Source organism: Scyliorhinus canicula, chromosome 1 (genome assembly GCF_902713615.1).
Source record: "Scyliorhinus canicula chromosome 1, sScyCan1.1, whole genome shotgun sequence".
NCBI lineage: Eukaryota > Metazoa > Chordata > Chondrichthyes > Carcharhiniformes > Scyliorhinidae > Scyliorhinus > Scyliorhinus canicula.
In genome coordinates this window covers 62,148,927-62,174,853 of record NC_052146.1, presented here as the reverse complement: position 1 = coordinate 62,174,853, position 25,927 = coordinate 62,148,927, and the positions used below count along the sequence as shown (strand labels likewise).

The 25,927-nt window shown below is 49.0% G+C and overlaps 1 protein-coding gene across 1 annotated transcript in view; it reads left to right on the top strand.

Annotated features, from left to right (window-relative positions):
• susd2 (sushi domain containing 2) overlaps positions 1-25,927 on the top strand; it is a 123,992-nt gene that overhangs the window by 6,651 nt on the left and 91,414 nt on the right. Inside the window, exons 4-5 of the mRNA XM_038791464.1 lie at positions 17,184-17,388; positions 19,702-19,853. Coding sequence (XP_038647392.1) covers positions 17,184-17,388; positions 19,702-19,853 — 357 coding nt within the window. The remainder of the gene's footprint in view (positions 1-17,183; positions 17,389-19,701; positions 19,854-25,927) is intronic.

Here is a 25,927-nt window from a genome sequence, read left to right as displayed (position 1 = left end):
ATATATATAAAACTATTTCTGCATTCATCACACATTATAGAGTCAGCCACATTGCTGCAGGCCTGGAGTCACATATAGGCCAAACCAGGTAAGGACGGCAGATTTCCTTCCCGAAAGGACATTAGTGAAGCAGGTGGGTTTTTACGACAATCAAAAATGGTTTCACGGTCATCATTTCTTTTACTTCCAGATTTTTATTCAATTTCACCATCTGTCATGGTGGGATTCAAACACTGCTCCCCAGAGAATTACTCTGGATCTCTGGATTACTGGTCGAGTGACAATATCACTGCGCCATTGCCTCCCCTAATATCAGGCCAGAATTCAGGCATTAGAATTCTCGTCCTCGGCTCATTTTCTATGTGGAGTTTGCACATTCTCCCCTTGTCTGCAGGGTCTCACCCCCACAACACAAAGATGTGCAGGGTAGATGAATTGGCCATGCTAATTTAGCCCTTAATTGTAAAAAAAAGAATTGGGCACTTTAAATTTATTAAAAAAATAATTCTCAGCTCCATTTAACAGAGCTGTCTGGTGTGGTCCCTGGACCCAGAATCTTTGAACGCAGAGGCAGGAATGCTATCACGAAGCCAAAGATGCCCCCACCCAACGACATTATAACAATAATTATCTTTATTGCCACAAGTAGGCTTACATTAACACTGCAATGAAGTTACTATGAAAAGCCCCTAGTTGCCACACTCCGGCGCCTGTTCGGGTACACAGAGGGAGAATTCAGAATGTCCAAATTACCTAACAGCACATCTTTCGGGACTTGTGGGAGGAAACCGGAGCACTTGGGGGAAACCCACGCAGACACAGGGAGAACATGCAAAGTCCACACAGACAGTGATTTTTGGGAGCTCTTCTGTGGCTGAGAGCCCACAGTGTTCAGAATTCAGCATAACTTGATGCTGCTCATGTGCCGAGCAGCCAGCATAGTGACTGTTGTGGCAAATGGAATTGCAACATTTCTGTGCTAATCTGTCTACTCCTAACATTGCACTTCCCCTCTAGAAATCTGAGGGATTTTATCTGAAGGATTTGTGGTCAAGGTCACCTTTATCTTGGTGGCAATTCTGCATTTTTTAACAAAACTCTAACAATTGTAATCTTATCTCCAGCTAGCTTTGTACAAAACACATTGATGCAACAAATTCTTGCCGCAGGGTTAAAGAGTGCTGAATTATACCTTTCTTTTCCTGAGGCAATTAGTTATAGGACTGAGGCACATGAGATGGAAATGCTTCTTATTTCATTGCATAAAGTATCGTTATAAACTCAGAGGTGTCGTTTAGTTTTTAGGAAATTAAATCTTGATACCAGGTCTTCAGATCTAAGTGATGACCTGACTATGGCGTGACTGTCAATTTAGTTAACAAATAGGAATAGGCAGTAACTAAAAATGACAAGATCACATTGGACAGGATCCTCCACTTGGTAGACTACACTTAGAAAATTGAAACATACACAGAAAATAGCAGGAGGAGGGCATTCGGACCTCCGAACCTGTTCTGCCATGCATTATGACCATGGCTGATCATCAAGTTCAATACCCTGATCCCACTCCCCCCCCCCCCCCCCCCCCCCACCATATCCCTTGATCCCTTTAATATAATCTATAATCTTTATTCTTGTCACAAGTAGGCTTACATTAACTCTGCAATGAGGTTAATGTGAAAATCCACTAGTCGCCACATTCCGGCTCCTGTTCGGGTACACAGAGGGAGAATTCAGAATGCCCAAATTACCTAATAGCATGTCTTTCGGGGCTTGTGGGAGGAAACTGGAGTACCCAGAGGACACCCACGCAGACATGGGGAGAACGTGCAGACTCTGCACAGCCAGTGACCCAAGCTGGGAATTCAACCTGGGACCCTAGTGCTTGAAGCAACAGTGCTAACCACTGTGCTACCATGCCTTTCTCCCCAAGAGCTATGTCTAACTCCTTTTTGAAATCACACAATGTTTTGGTCTGAATTACGTCTTGTGGTTGTGAATTCCACAGATTCACCACTCTCTGGGTGAAGACATTTTTCCTCACCTCAGTTCTAAAAGGTTTACCCCTTATCCTCAAACTATGACCCCTAGTTCTGTTCTCCCCCACCAACGGAAACATTCTTTCTGAATCAACCCTGCCTAATCCTGTTATAATTTTATAAATTTCTGTGAGAGCCCCTCTGACTCTTCTAAGCTTCAATGATGTAATCCTAAACAACTTAATCTCTGCTCATATGACAGTCCTGCCACCCCAGGAATCAACCTGGTAAACCTTCGCTGCACTACCTCCATAGCAAGAACATCCTTCCTCAGATAAGGACACGAAAACTGCACAGAATACTCCAAGTGTGGCCTCATCAACTCACTATACAATTGCAGTAAAACATCTCTATTCCTATACTCAAATACTCTTGCTATGAATGCCAACATACCATTTGACTTCTTCATTGCCTGCTGTACCTGCGCGCTTACTTTCAGTGACTGATGCACATTCTGAGTGTTCACCTTCCTCAATTTACACCCATTCAAATAATAATCTGCTTCCTATTTTATGTTCTTCCACTGGAGAACAATTACTATTGCACTTGCCACAGCTACAAAGCATTCAGTATTCCTTGCAATGCAAATTTATGTATGGTGAGGGATATGACGGATTCCCAAGGGAATGCCATTATCGGGCTGCCATTTTGAGTGGGCGGCCCGATAGCGAAGCCCCTCGGTTGGCCACCACTCCTGCACCGTAAATCAGCCCCCACCACCCCCCCACATTGCAATGCAGCCCTCCACCTCTGCCCGCATGGCAAATCAGCCCTCCACCAACGGATTCTCTGGGTGCCCCTCTTCCCCCAATGTAAGTGGATGACCCAATCTGCCTTACCCCCCCCCTCCCCCCCCCAGGACACCTTAAATAGGGTGACACACCCAAAGGGATAATGACCCTCCCAGGGACCCCGTAAATAGGGAAGACCCCTACAGAGGTCCCACTAAATAGGGAGATCTCCCACAGGGATTATCCAAATAAAGGGAGCCCCCCCCCAGAGAACCCCTTACTAAAGGGACTCTGCCCCCAGAGACCCCTAACTAAAGGGACTCTGCCCCCAGAGACCCCTAACTAAAGGGACTCTGCCCCCAGAGACCCCTAACTAAAGGGTCCCCACAGGGACCACTGAACTTAAGGGAGCTCAGAGCGGTCCCCGAACTAAGAGGACCCCCACAGGGGCTCCCTGACTAAAGGGACACCCCTCCACAGACCCCCACCTTAAAGCTGTCTGGAAGCTAGAGAGCAGTCCAGTCAGGGGCAGTGAAAACAATTACAGTTGTTACACTCACCTGCAAGCACCATGTGTCCATTCCTGGAAAAAAAACCAGATGTAAGACTTGACTGTGTTTAAACCCCAGGATCCTCTAGCTGCAAGCCACTCATTTGTTTCTGGTAGTTGGCTATGATTGACAGTTTCCACAAAACAGCTGTAAGCCTTGCTTCATTCATCTTTTTCACTCTTAAGTGCTTTAACCACAATGTTTACAAACATCAACTGCATCAAAGAGAGTTAAGTGCATTCCAATCACAACCTTCATGCTTGAGTGATTTTGAACTGCTAAGCTGGACATTGACAGCCATTAACTCTCTTTGGTTGGGGAGAGTTGCCCTCAGAGGCTAGCCCATGGTGAGGTCCAGCACGTCTAGTTTATGTTTGGTGATACCTGTTGTGAATCCTGCCCACATGATTCCAGGCCCAGAGGACCGGAGAATCACAAGGGGCTTTGGACTCTGATGCCAGGGGCGGCATGTGACACAGTGGTTAGCACTGCTGCCTATGGCGCTGAGGACCCGGGTTCGAATCCCGGCCCTGGGTCACTTTCCATGTGGAGTTTGCACATTCTCCCCATGTCTGCGTGGGTTTCACCCCCACAACCCAAAGATGTGCAGGTTAGGTGGATTGGCCATGCTAAATTGCTCCTTAATTGGAAAAAAAAAATTGGGCACTCTAAATTAATAAAAAAGACTGATGCCGGGCTCGCTAATTGTATGCAAATGGTCACGAGGGCCCATTTGCACCCATTAGCATCCTCCCGCTGGTGTGTGGGCAAGAACCCCGACCTCGCTGCCAGCAGGGGACCGGAGCATAGTGGTCGGTTCGGCATGGGCACGAACCTCGATTTTGACCAGTGGCTCAGTTCACCGCCAGATTGCGATCCACTTTGCCGCCATCCCAGGGCGGAGAATCCAGGCCATTGACTTGAAATTAACTTGGGCCAGATGCCTATTGATATCTGGCTGTAAATTTATTGATTACTGCTTGGCATCTTCCATTCAGAGGAGGTGTCCCAAAGCAAATGCAAAATGGCCTGAGTAGGGAATCTGAGGGAAACATTTCATCTGTTTTACAATGATGACAACACTTCAAATGTCTGTAATTGGCTGTAAAGTGTCATGTGACATCCTGAGGTCAAAAAAGCAGTACAAGTCCAAGCCTTTTGTTTCAGTATGTCATAGTCAAGTATTATACTGGATAAAAATGGATGAGGAAGACAATTCTCGCTACCTTAGTTAATCCATCTAGAAAAATATGCATTCTGACATTTAACTATGCTTTACATTGTTATTTTTATTCTTTCATGGAATGTAGGTGTCACCAGTTAGTTCAGAATGTGTTGCCCATCCCTAATTGCCCCTTCAGAAGTTGGTAGTGAGTCGTCTTCATGACTAGTTGCAGCCCATGAGGTGTAGATATACCCACAGTGCTGTTAGGGAGTGAGTTCTAGGATGTTAACTAAATGACAGTGATGTATTTCAAAGTCAAGTGCATTACTTGAGGAGAACTTGCACCTGGTGGTGTTCCCATGTATCTGTTACCCTTGTCCTTATAGGTGGCAAAGGCTGGGGGTTTGTTTGGAAGGTGCTGTTGAAGGAGTCCTGGCAAGTTGCTGTAGTGCATCTTTTAGATTGTAGACACTTTTGACACTGTATGTTGTTCGTGGAGGGAATGAATGTTTATGGTAGTGGACGGGGTGCCTATCAAGTGGGCGGCTTTGTCCTGAATAGTGTCAAGCCTTTTGCGTGTTGCTGGAGCTGCACTCATCCAGGCAAGTGGGACAATTCCATTACACTCCTGGCTTGTGCCCTGGAGGTGGTGTCCAGAATTTTTGGGAGTCAGGAGGTGAGTTACTCACCACAGGATTCTAGCCCCTGATCTGCTCTTCCAACAATTTTATTCCAAAGTTGATTCCAATATTTTGTCTCCATTACCTTATCCATAAGGTCATCTCAACTGTTTGTATCCCCGTTACATGAAGAAGAGCTGTTGACATCAGTCCTATATCTGACTTTACCTGAATTAAACTTGACAGTCTTTAACCTACTGTCCTGGTTTAACTTGAAGCAGAGTCAACGAAAGTAAACTTTAAAATCCATGGACCTTGAAATTATTGCTGTGGCATTCCAGTGTGAAAATACTTAATGCATTAAAACAAATTGTTTTTTAATAAAAGCAGCCTAGGACGAACATAATAATTCTTCATGCACATGTAACTTTGCTGCTCATTTTCGGGACAAATACAATATATTGGGTTAAATGTGACATTGATAAAATATGTACCACTGCTTTATTCTGAGCCGTCCCATAAATGAAACATTCATTTTATGTTTCTCAGAATAGGGAAAATATAATATCCTTCCAAATAAAATGATGTTCGACCACAAGTTAATAATATTGGTTGGAACCCATGCTTAACTGTTGCGCTGTGAAAAAGCCAATATTAAGGCTTAGCCGAATCTGTGTATAGCAAAGGCCGTGCTCTCTTTATCTGAGTGTTCATATTGGGCCACCAAGGAAGTGTGTAAGTGGAGCTTATGATTAACATCATGTAATATTTACACAGAGATTTCTATTTCTCGCAAGAATAATTTCATGTAACTGTTAACTTGAGGTGAGTTAGTACCTAAATATATATCTTAATATGTTTACTTGTGCCAATTAAACTCAACAAGGTTTACCACTGCTGGCCCCTCATTGGATCAAACAGCTTTAAAATTATTCCCATTAATCTTTGGCCATGGCCCATTTTATAATAGCTTACACTGTGATAGCAAATCTGCGATCTATGTGGTAACACGATCAAGGTTGATCCCTCTCCCACATTGGGTGACTGTCAGTGCAGTTAGAAATTAAATGTGCTGACGAGAGTGGGTAGCAACGCTGAATGCCAAGCTGGACCTCAGCCATGCCTTTATTTGTCTTGCTTTAACTTTCTTTCACTTTTTGTCCTCATCTAGTTGTTCCTCAGCATTTTCTTCTTACCTTTATATCTGTTACCTTAACTTCTGAATGCAGATGCCTACAAGTCAGTCCCATTAATCACCCAATAATATATTTGGCTCAACTAAATTTTAAAATACGGGCGGCACAATAGCTCAGTGGCTAGCACTGCTGCCTCACGGTACTGAGGACTCGGGTTCGATTCCAGCCTCGGGTCACTGTCTGTGTGGAGTTTTCACATTCTCCCCGTATCTGTGTGGGTTTCACCCCCACAACCCAAAGATATGCAGGTTAGGTGGATTAGCATTGCTAAATTGCCCTGTAATTGGAAGAAAAATAATTGGGTACTCTAAATTTAAAAAGAAAACCCTACATTTTAAAATGTAAGAACAGGAGATGAACATTTTGTTCATGAGCCTGATCAATCATTTTGTTGACCAAGGACTCCCAGCGTAGTGATATTGTCACTGGGCTAGTAATCTCAGAGACCCAGGGTAGTGCTCTGGGGGTACTGGGTTCAAATCCCACCATGGCAGATGGTGAAATTTGCATTCAAAAAAAAATCTGGAATTAAAAGATCAAATTGCAAAATAACCATCTGCTCCATTAATGCCCTTTAGGGGAGGAGATCCGGCCATTGGGATTCTCTGCTGCCGGCAGTGTATCCCTGCCGGTGGCTGTCTTGGCGGGGTGGCTTCAATGGGAAATCCCATTGACAAGCGGCGGGAGTAGAGAATTCCACCACCAGCGGGAAACTACGTGGCTGGGGGAACCGGAGAATCTTGCCCCTGCTGTCCTGACCTGGTCAGGCCTACATGTGAGTCCAGATCCACAGCAATGTGGCTGATTCTTACATTGTCTACCAAACCACTTAGTTCATGGGCAATTAGGGGTGGGCAATAATTACTGGCTAAATGCTGGCCCAGCATTCTGTAAATGAATTTTTCAAAAACCCATGCAACCAAATATCCAATCAAAAGCTAATGTAACCGGCAGTAATCTGAATCAGAGGGTGTGTTTTTTATTCATCTCTAATCCACCACAATCCAAAAACCTTGAGATCTGTTATCTTTACCTGGAGAGTGATGCGAATATGGAACTCACTATCGCAAGGAGTGGCTGAGACAAATAGCATGGATTTATTTCAGGGGCGCAGATTGGTGTACAGTGCAGGCACGTTGCATCCTCTATGATTTAAAAAAATAAAATAATTTTTATTGAGATTTTCAAAAACATATCTCAACAGAAAATAACAATAAGAAAACAGTATTAACAACAGCAAAAAGAAAAACACACTAACCCCCAAAACCAAACCCCCCCCCCAGTAACTACAAAAAGAAGAAATAGATAAACACCCGGCATATTCAATTAACACATATACACATTTCTTCCTTCCCCCGAAACAAACCCCCCCCCCCCGGGTTGCTGCTGCTGCCGCCGGCCTATTTCCCTACCGTTCTGCCAGGAAGTCCAGGAAAGGCTGCCACCGCCTAAAGAACCCCTGTACTGATCCCCTCAGGGCAAATTTCACCTTCTCCAATTTGATGAACCCCGCCATATCATTGATCCAGGCTTCCACGCTTGGGGGCCTCGCACCCTTCCATTGAAGCAAGATCCTCTGCCGGGCTACTAGGGCCGCAAAGGCCAGAATACCGGCCTCTTTCGCCTCCTGCACTCTCGCCTCCACTGCAACCCCAAAAATTGCGAGTCCCCAGCCTGGCTTGACCCTAGATCCCACCACCCTCGACACCGTCCTTGCTACCCCCTTCCAAAACTCCCCCAGCGCTGGGCATGCCCAGAACATATGGGCATGGTTCGCTGGGCTCCCCGAGCACCTAGCACACCTGTCTTCGCCCCCGAAAAACCTACTCATCCTCGTCCCGGTCATGTGGGCCCTGTACAACACCTTGGACTGTATGAGGCTAAGCCTCGCACAGGAAGAGGAGGAATTCACTCTTTCCAGGGCATCTGCCAACGTCCTCGCCTCAATCTCCTCACCCAGCTCCTCTTCCCATTTACCCTTCTGCTCCTCCACCGAGGCCTCATCCACCTCCTGCATGATGTGGTACACGTCCGAAATCCTCCCCCCTCCAACCCACACCCCCGAGAGCACCCTGTCCCGTACCCCACGCGGGGGCAGCAGAGGGAAACCCTCCACCTGCCGCCTGGCAAACGCCCTAACCTGCATGTACCTAAACATGTTCCCCGGGGGGAGCGCAAACTTCCCTTCTAACTCACCCAGGCTCGCAAACCTCCCATCCACAAACAGGTCCCACATAGAGCTTATGATTAACATACTGAAAATGAATTGAAATGGAAATCGCTTATTGTCACAAGTAGGCTTCAAATGAAGTTACTGTGAAAAGTTCCTAATCGCCACATTCCGGCACCTGTTCGGGGAGGCTGGTATGGGAATTGAACCGTGCTTCTGGCCTGCCTGGTCTGCTTTCAAAGCCAGCGATTTAGCCCAGTGCTAAATCAGCCCCTGTAATTCTTAAATAGCAGTTTATATCTTTTCTCAAAACAATTGCTTCCAGGACAATTCTTGACGTAATTGGTAACGTCCAAAGCCTAGTCTTAGTATAAATATACGTCTTAATGTTTTTATTTGTGGCACTTGAACTCAAGGATACATACTTGGGCAGTTATTTCACTGGTACAAATTGCTGTTCATGCTCATTATTGCCTCCAGCTCTTAGCCATAGATTATTTTATGGTTGACTAAATCAGTTTATCAATGTACAGATCTATCTAATGACTAGATTGTGCAGTGATTATCAATTTAGTTAAAAATGAAGTGTTATGGTTCCAATTCTCTTCCATAGTCTGTTTCCATAGCTAGTAATTCCTGGAACAGGTTGCTAGTCTATCGGCTTATAGCTGAGGGGCCCCATTCCACATCAAGTATGGTTGACCAGGAGTCTTCCCTGCTCTTACCACCAGCCATTGGCATGTTTGGAAGGATTTGCAGTGTGACCTGTTTCTTTAAATTCATTTACGGGATGTGGGCGTCGCTGGTTAGGCCAGCATTTTTTGCCCATCCCATGTTTCCCTTCAGACTATGTTATGAAAGTACCTTCCTTGGCCACCAAGTCCTGGGGCGGGACTCGAACCCAAAACCCCTGGCTCAGATGCAGGGACACTACCCACAAGACCTCCCAAGTGTTACGGTGATAGGGTGTATCTCACCATGCTCAGCTGCATTTATAGCTGATTCCATTCATTCCTCAAATTCTTCAAGCACCTTCTGTTCTCATTTTATTGTTCCTGATATTTTTGATCTATTGTTTTTTTTCTCCAAACTAGGTTTCCTTAGCATTGAATCAGATTGGGCAGCAGCTCTTGTCTGGCTCATTTTGCCTTTATTTATTCCCCTGGGGAAGTAGGAAGTGTAAGAAGTAACAGAAAGCTAAAAATCAGTCAAGACCCATTTTTGGGTGTGGAGTCACTCTTCGCAATCTTCCCATATTCATTCCTGTTGAGGAATGATGTGGAGATGCCGGCGTTGGACTGGGGTGAACACAGTAAGAAGTCTTACAACACCAGGTTAAAGTCCAACAGGTTTGTTTCAAATCACTAGCTTTCGGAGCTCTGCTCCTTCCTCAGGCGAAATACAGATGAAGGAGCAGTGCTCCGAAAGCTAGTGTTTGAAACAAACCTGTTGGACTTTAACCTGGTCCTGTTGAGGAAGGCATCACACAAATTGAAAACATGCCGCCTCCTTGCTTAACTGCTTGTAGAATTTATCCGGGTGGGCCTGACCATTTCACAAAGACTCTTTCCCCTCTTTGAGGAATGGTGGGAATGTATTCGAGGAGCAGGCTGAATATAAACCTCCTGAACTGAGCCATGAACACTCCTTCTATGACCAGCAAGTGCTGGAGTGAGACCTGATCCCAGAGCATCTGGCGAAGAGGCAGGGGAGCTAGCGACTGAGTGTCTGGACCTCCCCACAAATCAAGATGGCACATAATCACCAGGTACAGACAGAATTGGCTGTGACAAAGATTTTCTGAGCCCTGAAGCAGGAGGTGGTTCACTGAATTGTTGCTGTGATATGGCCTGTGGCAGTCGGCATGGCCTGTGGCATTTGGTTTAGCTCTGTTGGCTGGATGGCTGGTTGATGCACATTGATCAAAATGTACTTTATTGGCGAACGTTGTACAGCGGCATTGCAATGTCTGCGTGCAGGGTACAGGTCTATGATTGGTTGCTCCGATCATGTTGCTAACCACAGCAACCAATGGTTTAGCACAGGAGCTGCCCGGAGATTAGTTATATAGTTTTCAGTTTGGCAAGCATCCGGATTTGCCCCACTTCAGTGGAGGGATACAATGCAAACATGCGTTTTCCAAGAAGAGAAAAATAGATGCTGAATGCCGAGCATTTAACAAGTAGTCAACTTCCAAATACCTCCTTACGGATGTAGTAAGAAATCTCAGAGAACTTGGACCAACAGTTGAAAAGCAAGATAAATGATTTTTCTTACTTCACTCTGGCATTCTATAAGAGCTGAGACATAAAAGACACAACCCTTTTCATTGATTATCATATGAGGCATCACCACAAATTTTGAGTTGACAGAGGAACTGGCTTCAGCGCAGCAAATGAAAAACGCGACTGCTAGAAAAGCTTTATTGGAAGCAGTAAATAACATATCTCAGATTATGGACTGAATTGGAAGAATCTGACGAGTGTGACCACAATGCGTCAACTTCCAACTTGAGCTTATTGACTTGCAGTCTGACTTATTGCTTCTGGAGTGATTCAAATCATCACTACTTCCAAGGTTTTACAACTCTCTCAGTGAACAGCACTTTCTGAGGATCAGAGCTCATGTCCAAAAGATGCTTTAACGGTTTGGGCCAACTTGTGTCTGTGCTCGGACATTTTCTGTTGTGAAATTAAATAGATCAAAGAACAGGTCCACCATCAATGATGACCACTTTGCAGCAGTGCTCCAAAGATGGCAGAGATGACACCTGACTTCACCTCCCTTGTTGATGCCCACAAGAGCCTTTCCTCTTCACATTGAGTAACTAAGTAATTTTATTACAAAACAGATATGCGGCCTGCAATGACATGTCCACCCACCCCCGCGAAAATAATTGCATACGCCAGCTCTCGGGACGGATGGTCAAATTTTGGAAAGTTAAGAACAAAGAACAAAGAAAAGTACAGCATAGGAACAGGCCCTTCGGCCCTCCAAGCCTGTGCTGATCATGATGCCCTAACTAAAAAAAAACCTTCTGCCCTTACTCGGTCCGTATCCCTCTATTTGCTCCCTATTCATGTACCCATCCAGATGCCTCTTACATGTTGCTAATGTGGCTGCTTCCACCACATCCTCTGGCAGCGCGTACCAGACATCCACCACTCTCTGTGAGAACAATTTACCCTGCACATCTCCCTTAAACTTTCCCCCTCTCACCTTGGATCTGTGCCCCCTTGTAATTGACACTTCCAACCTTGGAAAAAAACCTCTGACTGTCCACCCTGTCTATGCCTCTCATAATTTTGTAGATCTGTATCAGTTTCCCCTTCAGCCTCGTCTTTCCAATGAAAACAATCCTAGTTTATTCAACCTCTCCTCATAGCCAACACCCTCGAGACCAGGCAACATCCTGGTTAACCTTTTTACACTCTCTCCAAAGCTTCCACATCCTTCTGATAATCTGGTAACCAAAACTGCACGCATTACTCCAAGTGCGGCCTAACCAAGGTTTTATATAGCTGCAGCATGATTTCCCAACTCTTGTACTCAATGCCCCGGCTGATGAAGGCAAGTATGCAATATGCCTTCCTAATCACCTTGGCCACCAGTGGTGTAACTTTTAGGGAACTGTGGACCTGTACGCCCAGATCCCTCTGTATGTTAATGTACCTAAGTTTTCTGCCATTTACAGTGTAAGTCACACTTAGATTTGATCCTCCAGAATCCATCAACTCGCTGATTAAACTCCATCTGCCATTTCTGTGCCAAGTCTCGAATTTATCTATATCCTGTTGTATCCTCTGACAATCCTTAGCACCATCAGCAACTCCACCGATCTTCGTGTCATCTGCAAACTTACTAATTAGACCACCCGCATTTTCCTCCAGATCATTTATATATACTACAAACAACAGAGATCCCAGCATTGATCCCTGTGAAACATCACTAGCTACGGATCTCCATTCTGAAAAACACCCTTCCAACGCTACTCTCTGTCCTCTATAACCCAGCCAGTTCTGTAACCATCTAGCCGACCCCACCCAGAATCCCATGTGATTTTAGTTTTTGTATCAGTCTGCCATGTGGGACCTTGTCAAACGCCTTACTAAAGTCCATATAAACTACAACCACAGCCCTTCCCTCATTAATTTTCTTTGTCATCTTTTCAAAATCTCAATCACGTTGGTGAGACATGACCTTCCCCGTACAAAACCTTGCTGCTCGTCACTAACTAGTCCATTTTCCTCCAAATGTGCTTCCATCTTTTCCCTCAGTATCTTTTCCAAAAGCTTCCCCACCACTGATCTCAGGCTCACCGGCCTATAATTTGTTGGATTGTTCCTGCTTCCCTTCTTAAACAAGGGAATAACATTGGCTATTCTCCAGTCCTCTGGAACCTCTGGTCAAAGAGGATGTGAGATATCTGTTAAGGTGCCAGCTATTTCTCCCTTTGCATCCTGCAGTAACCTGGGATAGATCCCATCCGGCCCCGGGGACTTGTCTACCTTAATGCAATTTAGCGTACTCAACACTTCCCCCTTTGATATATTGACGTTCTCAAGAGAGTTCACACACCTATCCCTGACCTCAATATCCGTGGTAAATACCGATACAAAGTACTTATTAAGGCTTTCACCCATTTCCTGTGGTTCCACACATAACTTAGGTGGATCCATTGTCCATTGGACAACTCCATTGTCCCTAATTCCACATTTAGGTTCCTGCCTACTTTCACTGTACTCAAGGGCTTTGTCAGTTTTTAGATGCCTAAAACTATCGTATACTTCCTTTCTCCTTTTGACAATGCTTACAATATCCCTTGTCATCCAGTGTCCTGCATTTTTGTGGGGACATGCCTGTCCTGCACTTCAATCAACTGGCCTTTAAAAGTCGCCCACATTTCAGACGTGAATTTGCCTTCAAATTGTTCCCAATCCACATTTCCCAATTCCTGTCTAATTTGGATGTAATTGGCCCTCACCCAATTAAACACCCTCACCCACGGGTCACTCTTGTCCTTATCCATGACTGCTCAAAATCTTATGGAATTATAGTGGCTAAATCCAAAATGCTCCCCCATTGAAACATCAATCGCCTGGCCTGGTTCATTCCCAATAACAAGTCCAGTATGGCCCCCTCCCTGGTTGGATTGTCAACATACTGTATCAAAAAGCACTCTTGGGCACATCTAACAAATTGCCCTCTATCGAAGCCCCTGGCTGTAAGGGGTTCCCAGTCAATATGGGAGAAGTTAAAGTCACACATCACAATTACCCTGCTTTTTTCACACCTTTTCAGTATCTGACTACACAACTGTTCTTCTGTCTCCTGCTTGTCTATAGTATACTCCCAACATTGTGATTTCACCCTTCTTATTCCTGAGCTCCACCCACAGCGCCGGCCCTAGGGTTGCTGGCGCCCCGGGCAAGCTGAACTTCGGCGCCCTTGGTGGGGGAGGGAGGGGGCGTGGGAGGGGGGGGAGGGCATGGGGGGCCCTGGTGGGGCAGGGCCTGGGGGGCCCTGGGGGGGGTCGGGGCCTGGGGGGGGCAGGGGCGGGGCCGGGGCGGGGCGGATCCGCGGGGGCGGGACGGACCCGTGGGGGGGGGGGGGCGGACCCGCGGGGGGGGGGCGGACCTGCGGGGGGGGGGGCGGACCCGCGGGGAGGGCGGACCCGCGGGGGGGGCGGACCCGAGGGGAGGGCGGGGGGGCAGACCCGCGGGGGGGGGGGGGGCGGGGGGGGGGAGCGGACCGAGACCGAGGGGGGAGCGGACCGAGGGGGGGGGCGGACCGGGGGGGGGGGCCGCCCTGGGGGAGGGCGGCCACAGCGGGGGAGGGCGGCCACCGCGCATGCGCTGGTTGGCACCGGCCCAACTGCGCATGCGCGGGACCAGAGTCTGGCGCCCCCTAGCACATGGCGCCCCGGGCGACTGCCCGAGTTGCCGGTGCCTTGAGCCGGCCCTGTCCACCCATAATGCTTCACTACAAGGTCACTCCAATGTGTCCTTCCTCAACAGAGCTGTGATCTGCTCCCTCATCAGCAATGCATTTTCCCCACCTCTTTTGTTCCCCTTCTGTCCTGTCTAACACAATGATATCCCGAAACGTTAAGCTGCCAGTCCTGTCCCTCCTTCAACCTTGTCTCCGTAATGGCAATTGCATCATAGTTCCATGCTGTTTGGTACAACATTAAATATGAATTTCTAAACAAAGTTGGGGTATGAAGAAAATAAGCAACTTGCTGAGCAAAAATAAAGCAATGTTAAAGCAATGAATTGATAATTCATGGTGATCATCATTTGAATGCGAGAGGGACTGAGTCTGCTTGTCTGGATCACTCCCAATCTCTTGATGCTCACTCACCATCACCCACTGTGTGAGTGGGTGTGATTGTGTGTTGGTGTGTGGGGGTCGGGATGAGTGGGAATCCTGAGACTGTGAGTGAGCCAGACACACACAATCCCAAACTCACTCACTCACGCTCTCTGTCTCCCACATGCACTTGCCTGTACTCTGTCCCACACTCACGCAATCTCTCTCTCTCACTCACTCTCTTGCTTTCTCCCAAACTCACCCATTCTCTGACTGGGATTTTCCAGCCCTTCCCACAGGCAGGAACTTCCAGTCCTGCTGAAGACAATTCCCTGCAGTGGGTGCTCCAGTGATGAGGCAGGAATTCCATGCAAAAGCTTTGGTGGACAGGAGGATCCCGCAGACGGCTAATGTTTTGCCGCATTCGCGGACGGAAAATCCCGACCAGATCTCCTCTCTCTCTCTTTCTCCCTCTCCAACCCCCCCCCCCCTCCATGTGTTCTCTCTCTTTCCCACTAACCCTCGGCAGTGAGCCTCTTCGCCCACACCACCCCATTCAGCCTCTTCCTCCCCTGCCCACCCTGGCCTGGCAGCTAGCCTCTTCCTCCCCTGCCCACCCTGGCCTGGCAGCTAGCCTCTTCCTCCCCTGCCCACCCTGGCCTGGCAGCTAGCCTCTTCCTCCCCTGCCCACCCTGGCCTGGCAGCTAGCCTCTTCCTCCCCTGCCCACCCTGGCCTGGCAGCTAGCCTCTTCCTCCCCTGCCCACCCCGGCCTGGCAGTTAGCCTCTTCCTCCCTCACGTGGCCCCGCAGCCAGCCTCTCTCTCAGTACCTCTGTCAGTATCTCTCTTTCTGGAGCACGCTTGCTGCTGCCAGTGTTGCTGTTCCTGCTGTCACAGCCCGCTTCTCTCTGACACAGGGGAGGAACAGTCTGATTGAAAGAAAGAGCAGTTTCTTTCAGAATTTTCCACTCCACTTACCGGCATTTTGAAAACCGTGCCTCAGGGGAAACATTGAGGAAGGGGTTTTGTGGGCCACATCCCACCCATGGGCTGTGCCTTGGACAAGCCTGGTCCAAATCACCTCACTTGATGCTCTTTTATATAACACAGTGAGAAAGGCGTGGTGGGGGTGGGGGGTCCGCGGTGGTGGAATCCCACTTGTAACATGTTCTTTGGTGAGTGACATGTGTCAAGTTTGGAATGCCTGCATTGGAGCTAAAATGGCAGTTTGACTTTGGTGTGGCCACTTAGGAAGTTTCTGGTGCACACATGAAGTGTCATCCCCAGCATAGGGTGCAGCATGAGCCATGCCTAAAGAAGTTGGAAGCTCTGCACATCTCACCTGGAGGGCCTCTCTATATATGTATATTGTGGGCCATAGAAGAAATACTGAGCCTCAAATGGCGCCGATTCTCCGCACCTCGGAGAATCACACGCCGGTGTCGGGGCGTCATGGCACGGTTGCGACGATTGTCCGACCCGGCGCGTGGCTCGGAGAGTCATCCCCAAAGTTCTATTTCTCAATTTGAGCTTTATTAAAATGCTGTAGCAAACAAGGATAGAAAGATCAGCGTGGGAGCAATGTGGGAAATTAACAAGATAGCTGATTGGAAGCTTTATGATTATGAATTGAACAGAGGGATTCTACAAAGTGGTCATCCAGTCTGCATTTGGTCTCCAAAATTATGAAATGAATAGTGAGCAGTGAACATAATACTAAATTAAAAGAAGTATAAGTAAGTCACTGTTTCACCTGAAAGGAGTATTTGCAGCTATTGGCATTGAGGAGTGAGGATTTAAAAGGGCATCTCCTGCGCTTACATGGAATGGTGCTGTCAGAAAGGGAAGGGGTGTTGGAGATGACTGAGGAGTGGACCAGTCTGTCGAAGAGAGAACAGTTCCTTTGGAATGCTCAAAGCAGTGGGCGGGGTAGGATGTGTCTGTCGGTGACATCATGCTGGAGGTGGCAGAAATGGCAGAGGACCTCCTGAATACGAAGACTACTGGGGTGGAAGGTGAGGACAGGGGGAACTCTACTGTTGTCCTGGGAGGGAGGGGAAGAGGTGAGAGCAGATGTGCACAGAACGGAATGGACACAGTTCAGCATCTGTCAACCCACGTGAGGGAAAGATTCCTCAGTTGAGGAGGAAGGCATGTTAGAAGTGCTGTTGTGAATGGTTGTATTGTCTTAACAGATGTGACTGAGATGGAGAAACTGGGAGAATAGAATTGAATCCTTGCAGGAAACAGGATATGAGGAAATGTTGCCAAGAGAGCAGTGGGGTCAATGGGCCTTTAGCTTATAGGAACTCCTTGATTATGTTCTACCTCTCAATTTGATCATGGCCAACTTGAAAGTACATGATTAAATCTTGAACATGTCTTATTTTTCACTTCCAGATGCTCAGAATTCATGTGAAAACAGTTGTGGACAAAGGCTGGCGAAATGTTCCTGCCATGTGACTTGCGAATCATTGGAAACATGTTGCCAAGATTACAGGGAATTCTGTCTCCGGATATCTCCTCGATCAGGAACCTTAATGGGAGGAGCAGATTTTGTCATTGTTGGTGCAACATTTAATGCTGAAGCCACAATAGTCTGCAAGTGAGTCTCCATTGTAGTCAGTATGCATTAAGAACCATCTCCCTGCAATTATAAAGAAGTAATGTGTTTATCTTTTAATGTGCTACAGAATTATTGCCAATTTTTCTTTTAATCTATTTCAATATATATTTTAAAAATGTGATGTTTCCACATTAAAAAGGTTTGATAAAAGGCTGGGTGTACAAATTGGATGTACAGCCTGGAGTAGTTTCCCACCTCTGTTCGTCAGGGCAGATTTTCAACTCATTACAAACCAGATGTACAATCCACGTTTGTTTACTCAAACCCTATCACTTTGCCTCGAGGCGTGAAACGGATGTCGCAAATGTGCCTCCCAGTCTAGAATCTGCCTGCTTTTCACTTCCACAGTTACAATTCACCTTTTATTTTGGCAGGCTAATTCAGATCACTTTCCTACACATTTAAAAAGGCGTTGCTGCAAAAATGCTCTTCGATTACTGCAGGTGGAATTTTCATAGAATTTACAGTGCAGAAGGAGGTCATTTGGCCCATCGAGTCTGCACCGGCTCTTGGAAAGAGCACCCTACCCAAGCCCACACTCCCGCCCTATCCCCATAACCCAGTAACCCTACCTAACACTAAGGGCAATTTTGGACACTAAGGGCAATTTATTATGGCCAATCCACCTAACCTGCACATCTTTGGACTGTGGGAGGAAACCGGAGCACCCGGAGGAAACCCACGCACACACGGGGAGAACGTGCAGACTCCGCACAGACAGTGACCCAAGCCGGGAATCGAACCTGGGACCCTGGAGTTGTGAAGCAATTGTGCCAACCACTATGCTACCGTTGATGGTCGATCAATGACTCCAGAAGCGAGATTGGATTACAATTGAAGGCTTTATTGGACTAGATGTTTTCCCCAGCAGTGCAGGTACAGAATGCAGCAGCTGGGGAGACACAGACTCTTATACTCCACCTTACTGGGCGGAACCACCAGGCAGGCTGCACCAATGATCTTGCTGTCTCAGGTACCTCCCACACCAATGGCCTTACAGCCTCAACCTGGGTACCGTAATACCCCTAATACCGACGACCACAACCATGCTGCCCAAAATAACCCATTCCACATTGATGCAAAGTAGTTGGGGTTTTGCTTTGGCACAGAACCTGGGCTGAATGAAATTGGCTGCAGTGAGTTTAAGGAGGCCAACTGATGGAGATACTTTTGCACTGCTTCATTTCCATATCAACTGTAACTGTTGGAAAGCAAAGGTTTGCTTTCCGTAGCTGCTTCGACCTGTGGAAGCTTTCAAATGCCATCTTCAATCTCTTGCAATGGCTTCAGACCCCAACATTGGCATATGTATGAGGCCATTTCCTGACTGCTGTAAGGGACATGCCTACTCAAAGGGGAAGTTAGGATGCAGGTACAATATAAACTCCACCCTGCATGTTCCATTCACACCAGGCTTTGGCATAAGTTTGTTTTTGCCACATTTCTCCCCTGTCACATGAAGGCTGTAACTCAAGGCCGAGTCAATTTCGACAGCTATGTCAGCTCTTGGTACCTTGTGTTAAGTACCTCATTTGTATGTGATGGCCAGATAGTGACAGATAGCAGGTTTTTCAACTATTAGGGCACCACAGCCAGTTCAATCCTGCCTTCATCAATGTCCACATGCAACCAGAAGTAGGAATTCTAAATGTTATCTTTTCCTTCAAAACACGGGCATTGAGGCCTGATGTGACACCCATATTGCCATCTTGGCTGAGGTTAGTCTTTACTGCACAATTGACCCTGGGACATTGCTGGTCGGTTTGATCGCATGCCAGAAATGGGTACTTCTGTTCTGAGCTATTGGAATACATTCGCCAGATTGAGCTTTCAATGCACTATTGTAGTTGAGTGGTCCAGACAATGCACTGTATTGTTAGAGCATCAGAATCATGACCTATAATTGGGGCCACCTCCTGATACAGGACACTGGGGATAACTCCCCCGCTCTTCTTCAAAATACTGCCACGGGAACTATTACCGTGCCAGGGTGGCAAAGTCTTAGACGAGGAACTTACAGCCTCTTGACATTATAGGTGGCAAAGTGACCAAATGAGGTACGGCTGATCTCAGTATAAGGCCGACTAACTGTTAATTTCGGTTGCAAGCTTTAGACAGCTTTTTGCTCTATCTTTGTGAATGTAATGGTTATCGTCTGCACTCGCTGCCTTTGTGTGATTATGTTTGCTCTTCCGAGTTAAAGACTATGATCTCGTGCCTCTGAGGTTCATTGAAAAGTTCTGTCTGATGTATGCTTCACTTGGATAAACCACAGACACTATCACATTTCAGGTTCAAGTCAGACATTCTTACCAATGGTTATGTTGATAAAGAAAGGAAGGCACACTGCATCTCACCATTGCTGTATGAAAATGGAAGAATACCATTTGAGTTGTCAACGGATAATGGAACGACCTTCACTCGCCAAGGCACATGGGTATCAGGTAAGGTGATACCCTTTGGCTAAATTGTTTTAAAACTCTTTCATGGGATCTGAGTGTCATTAGCAAGGCCGGCACTTGTGGTCCATTCCTAATTTCCCTTGAGAAGGTAGTGGTGAGCCACCTTCTTAAACTGCTGGAGTTCATCTGGTGGAGGTATGTCCACAGCGCTGTTAGGAATTCAGACAAGTCACTTCCTTGACTCGTAGTATGAAAACAAATCAAATAAGTGAGTTCAGGGTAGTTCAGTTTAAATTGTTTGGGAACACAGAAGGGAGGAAGATTTCTTAATTTCTACTACCCACCATCTCGGAAGCCACTTCGATGTTTAGATGTTTATAGCATAGAAACAGGCCCTTGGTCCCAGCTGGTCCATGCTGACATGAAGCTGACAAGGGCCTGGTGCATCGAAACCTTCAGAAAACGGACTGCTCTAAATTCCAAACCACTGTTCATGGCTGTTCTGGAGCAGAACATCATCAAATCTGGCATCCAACTTCTTTCAATTTCTTATGCTGTCATTGAAAGAAAGCAAAGGAACATTATTGGGAAGATTGGACTATCTTCTCATCCAGAGAGCAAGTGGAAGGCTTGCATAAGCTAGAGAAACTATTGCTTTAATGAAACAATTATAGATAGTTATCCTTTCCTGGTGTGTGATACATTTGATCTCCATTCAGTAATTGCCCATGGGGACATAACTGACTGCATTTTGCCGAGATAATGTTGGGCTCAATTCTGAATAAGGAGCCCGGAAGCGGATGTGACGGGATGTCAGTTGTGATCTCTCTGGAGGCAGCTGATTAACAAGCAGCCTCCGGGATCCCCATCCAATTAAGGATGGCCAGGGAACCATCAGGCCCAATCGGAGGCCTGTGGGAATGACCTGACAGCAGCCTGATGTGGAGGTTTGGGGGTGTTGCCAATGTAGCTGGGAGAACATGAAGGTACCTCAATCTGGAGGGAAATTTCAGCCCAAACTGTGGGGATCTGTGAATGCAGATCTAAACATCATCACCCCAAGGTGCAGTGTCCCCCCCCCCCCCCCCCCCCCCCCCACCCATGATTCTTGGGAGTAACCCTTTGAAAGACATATAGTGAGAGACAGTGGGCCTTGACAGATGGCTAGGGGATTTACTGTGAAAATCCCCTAGTCGCCACACTGTTCGGGTACACTGAGAGAGAATTCAGAATGTCCGATTCACCAAACAAGCATGTCTTTCGGGACTTGTGGGAGGAAACTGGAGCACCCGGAGGAAACCCACGCAGACACGGTGAGAACGTGCAGACTCCGCACAGACAGTGACCTAAGTCTGGAATCAAACCCGGGCCCCTGGTGCGGTAAAGCAACAGTGCTAACCAATGTGCTGCATTTCACAGAATGACTGCGCCAAGACATCTAAGATTGTGCACTGACCTACCTTGTCACATTCATTGGGTGCGATTTAATGGAAAAGCTTCCAAGTTTGGCAGCAAGTGGGAACTGCTGCGAACTTCCCAAAGCTCGGCCCGGTGAGGCCATCACTGCTATAAAACATTAATTAGCCCACTTAACGAGGCCCCACAGGCTTCACGCCGCAAATGACTGTCCCACCGGCTGATTCGCTGGGACCACGCTCGTCAGTCCCCTGCTAACAAGGGAGAGAAGCAGTTAAACCGTTCCTGCACAGTCAACCTCCCGCAGCTCACAACCAGGCCACCAGGGAGACCAGCCCCACGATTCGGGAATACCAACCTGGCCAGACTGTTGGATGCGGTCAAAATCAGACGGGATGCCCCGTTCCCCCGAGGGGCTCGGACAGTCAGCCACAGGGCAGCCAGTGCTGCCTGGGAGGAAGTGGCAGTGGCCGTCAGCTCGGGGAGCATTACCAGGAGGACTGGAACCCAGTGCCGTAAGAAGGTCAACGACCTCCACCGAGCACCGACTGCCTGGCACCAGCCCTGCCTGCCACCCCACTGCAGCATGCATCTGGCATCGTCCCCGCTCAGCACTGTTCGGTTACCCAGCTCACCCATGTCTAGAAATGCCACCCAAGCTGCCCCCCACCCCAAATAGCCCCCATCCCTCCCCATTCCCCCAAATTCACCACCCCCCCATAGTCCCCATCCACCCTATTCCTCACACCCCTAATCTCTCCCCACTCCACATCCCCCATATTCCCCATCCCCCATACGCCCCATCTCCCCCACTCCCATTCCCCCATACTCCCCATACGCCCCATCTCCCCCCACTTCCATTCCCCATACTCCCCATCCCCCCATGCACCCCACCCCCCTACTCTCATTCCCCCATACTCCCCATATGCCCCATCTCCCCTCCCACTTCCATTCCCCCATACACCCCATCCCCCATACACCCCATCTCCCCCCCCACTCCCATTCCCCCATACTCCCCATACGCCCCATCTCCCCCCCACTTCCATTCCCCCATACACCCCATTCCCCCATACACCCCAACACCCCATACACCCCATCTCCCCCCCACTCCCATTCCCCCATACTCCCCATACGCCCCATCTCCCCCCCACTTCCATTCCCCCATACACCCCATTCCCCCATACACCCCATCCCCCATACGCCCCATCTCCCCCACTCCCATTCCCCCATACTCCCCATCCCCCCAATGCACCCCATCCCCCCCACTCCCTATCCCCCCCACTGAAATCCCCCACCCCACCACCCCTGCGATGAACGATGTGTGCCGCTCCCGACGCCCTTTCTGTGTCCCTGCATGAGAAGTTGGCACACAACAGATGGGAGAAGGCCCAGATGGCAAGGTGGCAAACATCAGAGTCCTCACCCGCTAGGAGGAATGGGCCTTGGAGGTTGCGGACAGATATGTCACCGATGTAGAGGTTGGCGTACAGCACAGAGGTGAGGTTCCATTGGCCCCCATCCAGATAACCAGTCACACGTGAGCTGTTAATACCATGCAGAATGACCCCTCCCTCCCACTGAACACATGTCCATTTTCCTGCATCCTCATCTGATGGTGCCGGCCCATTCGGGGTAGTCTCCCTCCCTGCCTCCCATAACAACATCTCAGAGTGTGCTCCGACAGGATCACCATATTCACGGCACAACTTTCCCATCCTCCACCAGCGTAGAGACACACACCTCGGTGGGCGACAGTAGTGGCCAGGCTTCTGGGGCACATTCTGGTCAGTAGTACACAGTTGCCGACGCACATCAGGTGGAGGCAGGAATGCCCAGGCGACACAGCTATCGGAGGGCTGCTGATTCCCAGGACCCAGCTGGGTCCCAGTCAGATGCTGAGCATCTGGAACAGGTTTACCCGGTGATGATGCAGTTGATAGGGTGCAGCCGTGATATTCAGAGGGAGATGTCTGCGACACTCCAGTAGGTCCATTGCTGATTGGAGGAGTCCCAGAGGTTATGATTGCAGGAGATGGCAAGGGCAAAATGTGGCACCGGGGTCAACACTGCTCGGGTGGCGACTGCAGTGGAGAGCCTGGTGCACAACATCAGCAGCATGAGTGGAGGTGTCCAAGGCGTGGCTCAGTCAGTGACAGCCATGGCTGAGCGCCTCAACAGCATGTCCCATCACTGGGGGACCTGTCTCAGTCCCAGGCGGATGTTAATAAGGCCGTGCAGAGCATGTCCCAGTATCAGGTGGGCATTGTCAAGGCATTGTGGTGTTGTCCCAGTTACAGGTGCGCATTGCCAAGGTGCTATGGTGCATGTCCCAGTTACAGGTGGGCATTGCCAAGGCATTGTGGTGTTGTCCCAGTTACAGGTGCGCATTGCCAAGGTGCTATGGTGCATGTCCCAGTTACAGGTGGGCATTGCCAAGGTGCTGTGGTGCCTGTCCCAGTTACAGGTGCGCATTGCCAAGGTGCTGTGGTGCCTGTCCCAGTTACAGGTGGGCATTGCCAAGGTGCTGTGGTGCATGTCCCAGTTACAGGTGGGCATTGCCAAGGCGTTGTGGTGTTGTCCCAGTCACAGGTGGGCATTGCCAAGGCGTTGTTGTGCATGTCCTAGTCACAGGTGGGCTTTGCTGGGGCACTCCAGACCATGACCCAGTCACCAAGGATCATCGCAGAGAGCATCGACACTGTGCTGCAGACATTGGGGAGTTGCCAGGGCTGGCAGAGCCAGATGATGCAGGGGTATCGATCCAGGTGTTCCTCCATCCCGAGGTGAACCCAGGGCCCTGTGGGCACTGACCAGGAAGAGGGGGCACTGGGTGCCAACCTGGAGCCACTCTATAGAGTGGCGATGGTGGTCACAAGCCCGAGACCACTCTCCCTAACAACGGCGCATCTCGGAGTCAGCACCCGGAACAGGGTGGCACTGCAGGGATCTGCCGTTGCCAATTGGGTCGGGATCCTATGGCCAGAGGATGCCCGCCAGGGGCATCGAAGGCCACTGAATATGATAGGTAGTAGGCTGCTTCCACCTCTGATGTGCATCCTGGGGATACACGTTGGCGCAGCAATAGAGCATGGGAGGCTAAGCAAGTCGAGGACCATTGAAAGGGCACGGGAGGAGGGGGATTGGAGGTAAGAGAGGGTGGGTGCAATGAGGGGCTGGGGAAGGGGTGAGGGGTGGGGGGGGCGGGTTGTGAGAGGGGAGGAATCTGCGGTGGCACCATCGGGGGATTGGAGCAGTTGGGAACATATACGAATAGCGTTAAATATCTTTGCACTCGCGAAATATGGCATGTCTGGCACTTCTGCAAAGCAGGTCGAGCACTATTCCCTTGTCCCAGTTCCCCGGGCATGGAAGTCGGCACCCAGGCACCACCCAAGTGTGAGCGAGCACACAGCAGACAGGCAGGGGTCAGACTATGGCATAGATTGAGGAGCAGCAGCGCCCAGCTCTCTGCAGGTTATCATCACCTCCCTGCCCTCAACAGTGACCCGCTGACAGTGCAGACACAGTCCCATCGCCGTGGACTGATATTTTGCAGACCCTGGGAGGGTGGAATAGGGTGGTGGGGGCTGGGGAAGTGGAGGGGGGAGGGAGCGGTGGGAAAGGGGAAAGCTGAGGGATAGGGGTAGCGGGGGAATGTGGGGAGGTGGGAAGGAATGACGGTGCCTCCTTGTCCTCCTCCTCGGTGGCCACATGTTCTTCCCCCTCCACCTCCAGAACGTCGCCCCGCTGCTGTGCCAGTTGTGGAGGGCAGTAAAAACTTCTTATTGTGCTCACCCCAGTCCAATGCCGGCATCTACACATCAGTTGTGGAGGGCACAGCAGAACACCACAAAACGGGCACCACCAGAATGATCAAGGCATTGGAACCGCATTTTGAGGAGTCCGATGCACCGCTCAATGACAGCTCGGTTGGCCGCACGGGCCTTGTTGTATCGGGTCTCCGCATCGGTACTCGGCCTCCGTAGTGGAATCATTATCCAGGTCCTCAGCGGCTACCCCTTACCCCTAATAGTCAAACGGCCATCCTGGGATGGACCACAAAGAGGTCAGGGATGTCCGACTGCCCCAGGATGTAGCGTTGTACACACTCCCTGGGAAGCGTGCACACATGTTCATGATCTTCATGTGGTGGTCTCATGCGGGCTGGATGGTCATGGGGTCGATCACCTTCCTGTTGATGTGGGGCACTCCCAAATGGCCCAGTGAGTGCAAGGTGACATGCATGCCATCATCTACCCTCAGTACCTGAGGCATCCTAGCGATGGCGGAGAATCCTGCTGCCCGGGCATCCTATTGGCCTTGGTCCAGGTCAAAGTTTATATAGTTTGCTGCCTGGAAAACAGGGTACTCATGACCTAATGGATGGCCTTGTGGGCTGCAGCCTCTGAGATGCCTGGAATGACCTGGAGATGGAGAGGTTCAGGGCTGCGGTGAGCTTGGTGACCACTGGGAGCGGTTATCCTCCTCTTCCGCGTGGTGCCAAGTCCGCAAGGACATGGCACAAATGCCCTACCGTCCCCTTATTGAGGTGGAGCCTCCTGCAGCACACGCTGTCTGTCATCTTTTCGAAAGACCAGCGACTCCTGTGCACCTTGGGCTGATGGGCGACCGGGTCCTCAGGTTGTGGCATGGGGCTCTGCACATGGGCCACCTCAAGCCTCTGTTGACACTGCTGCCGC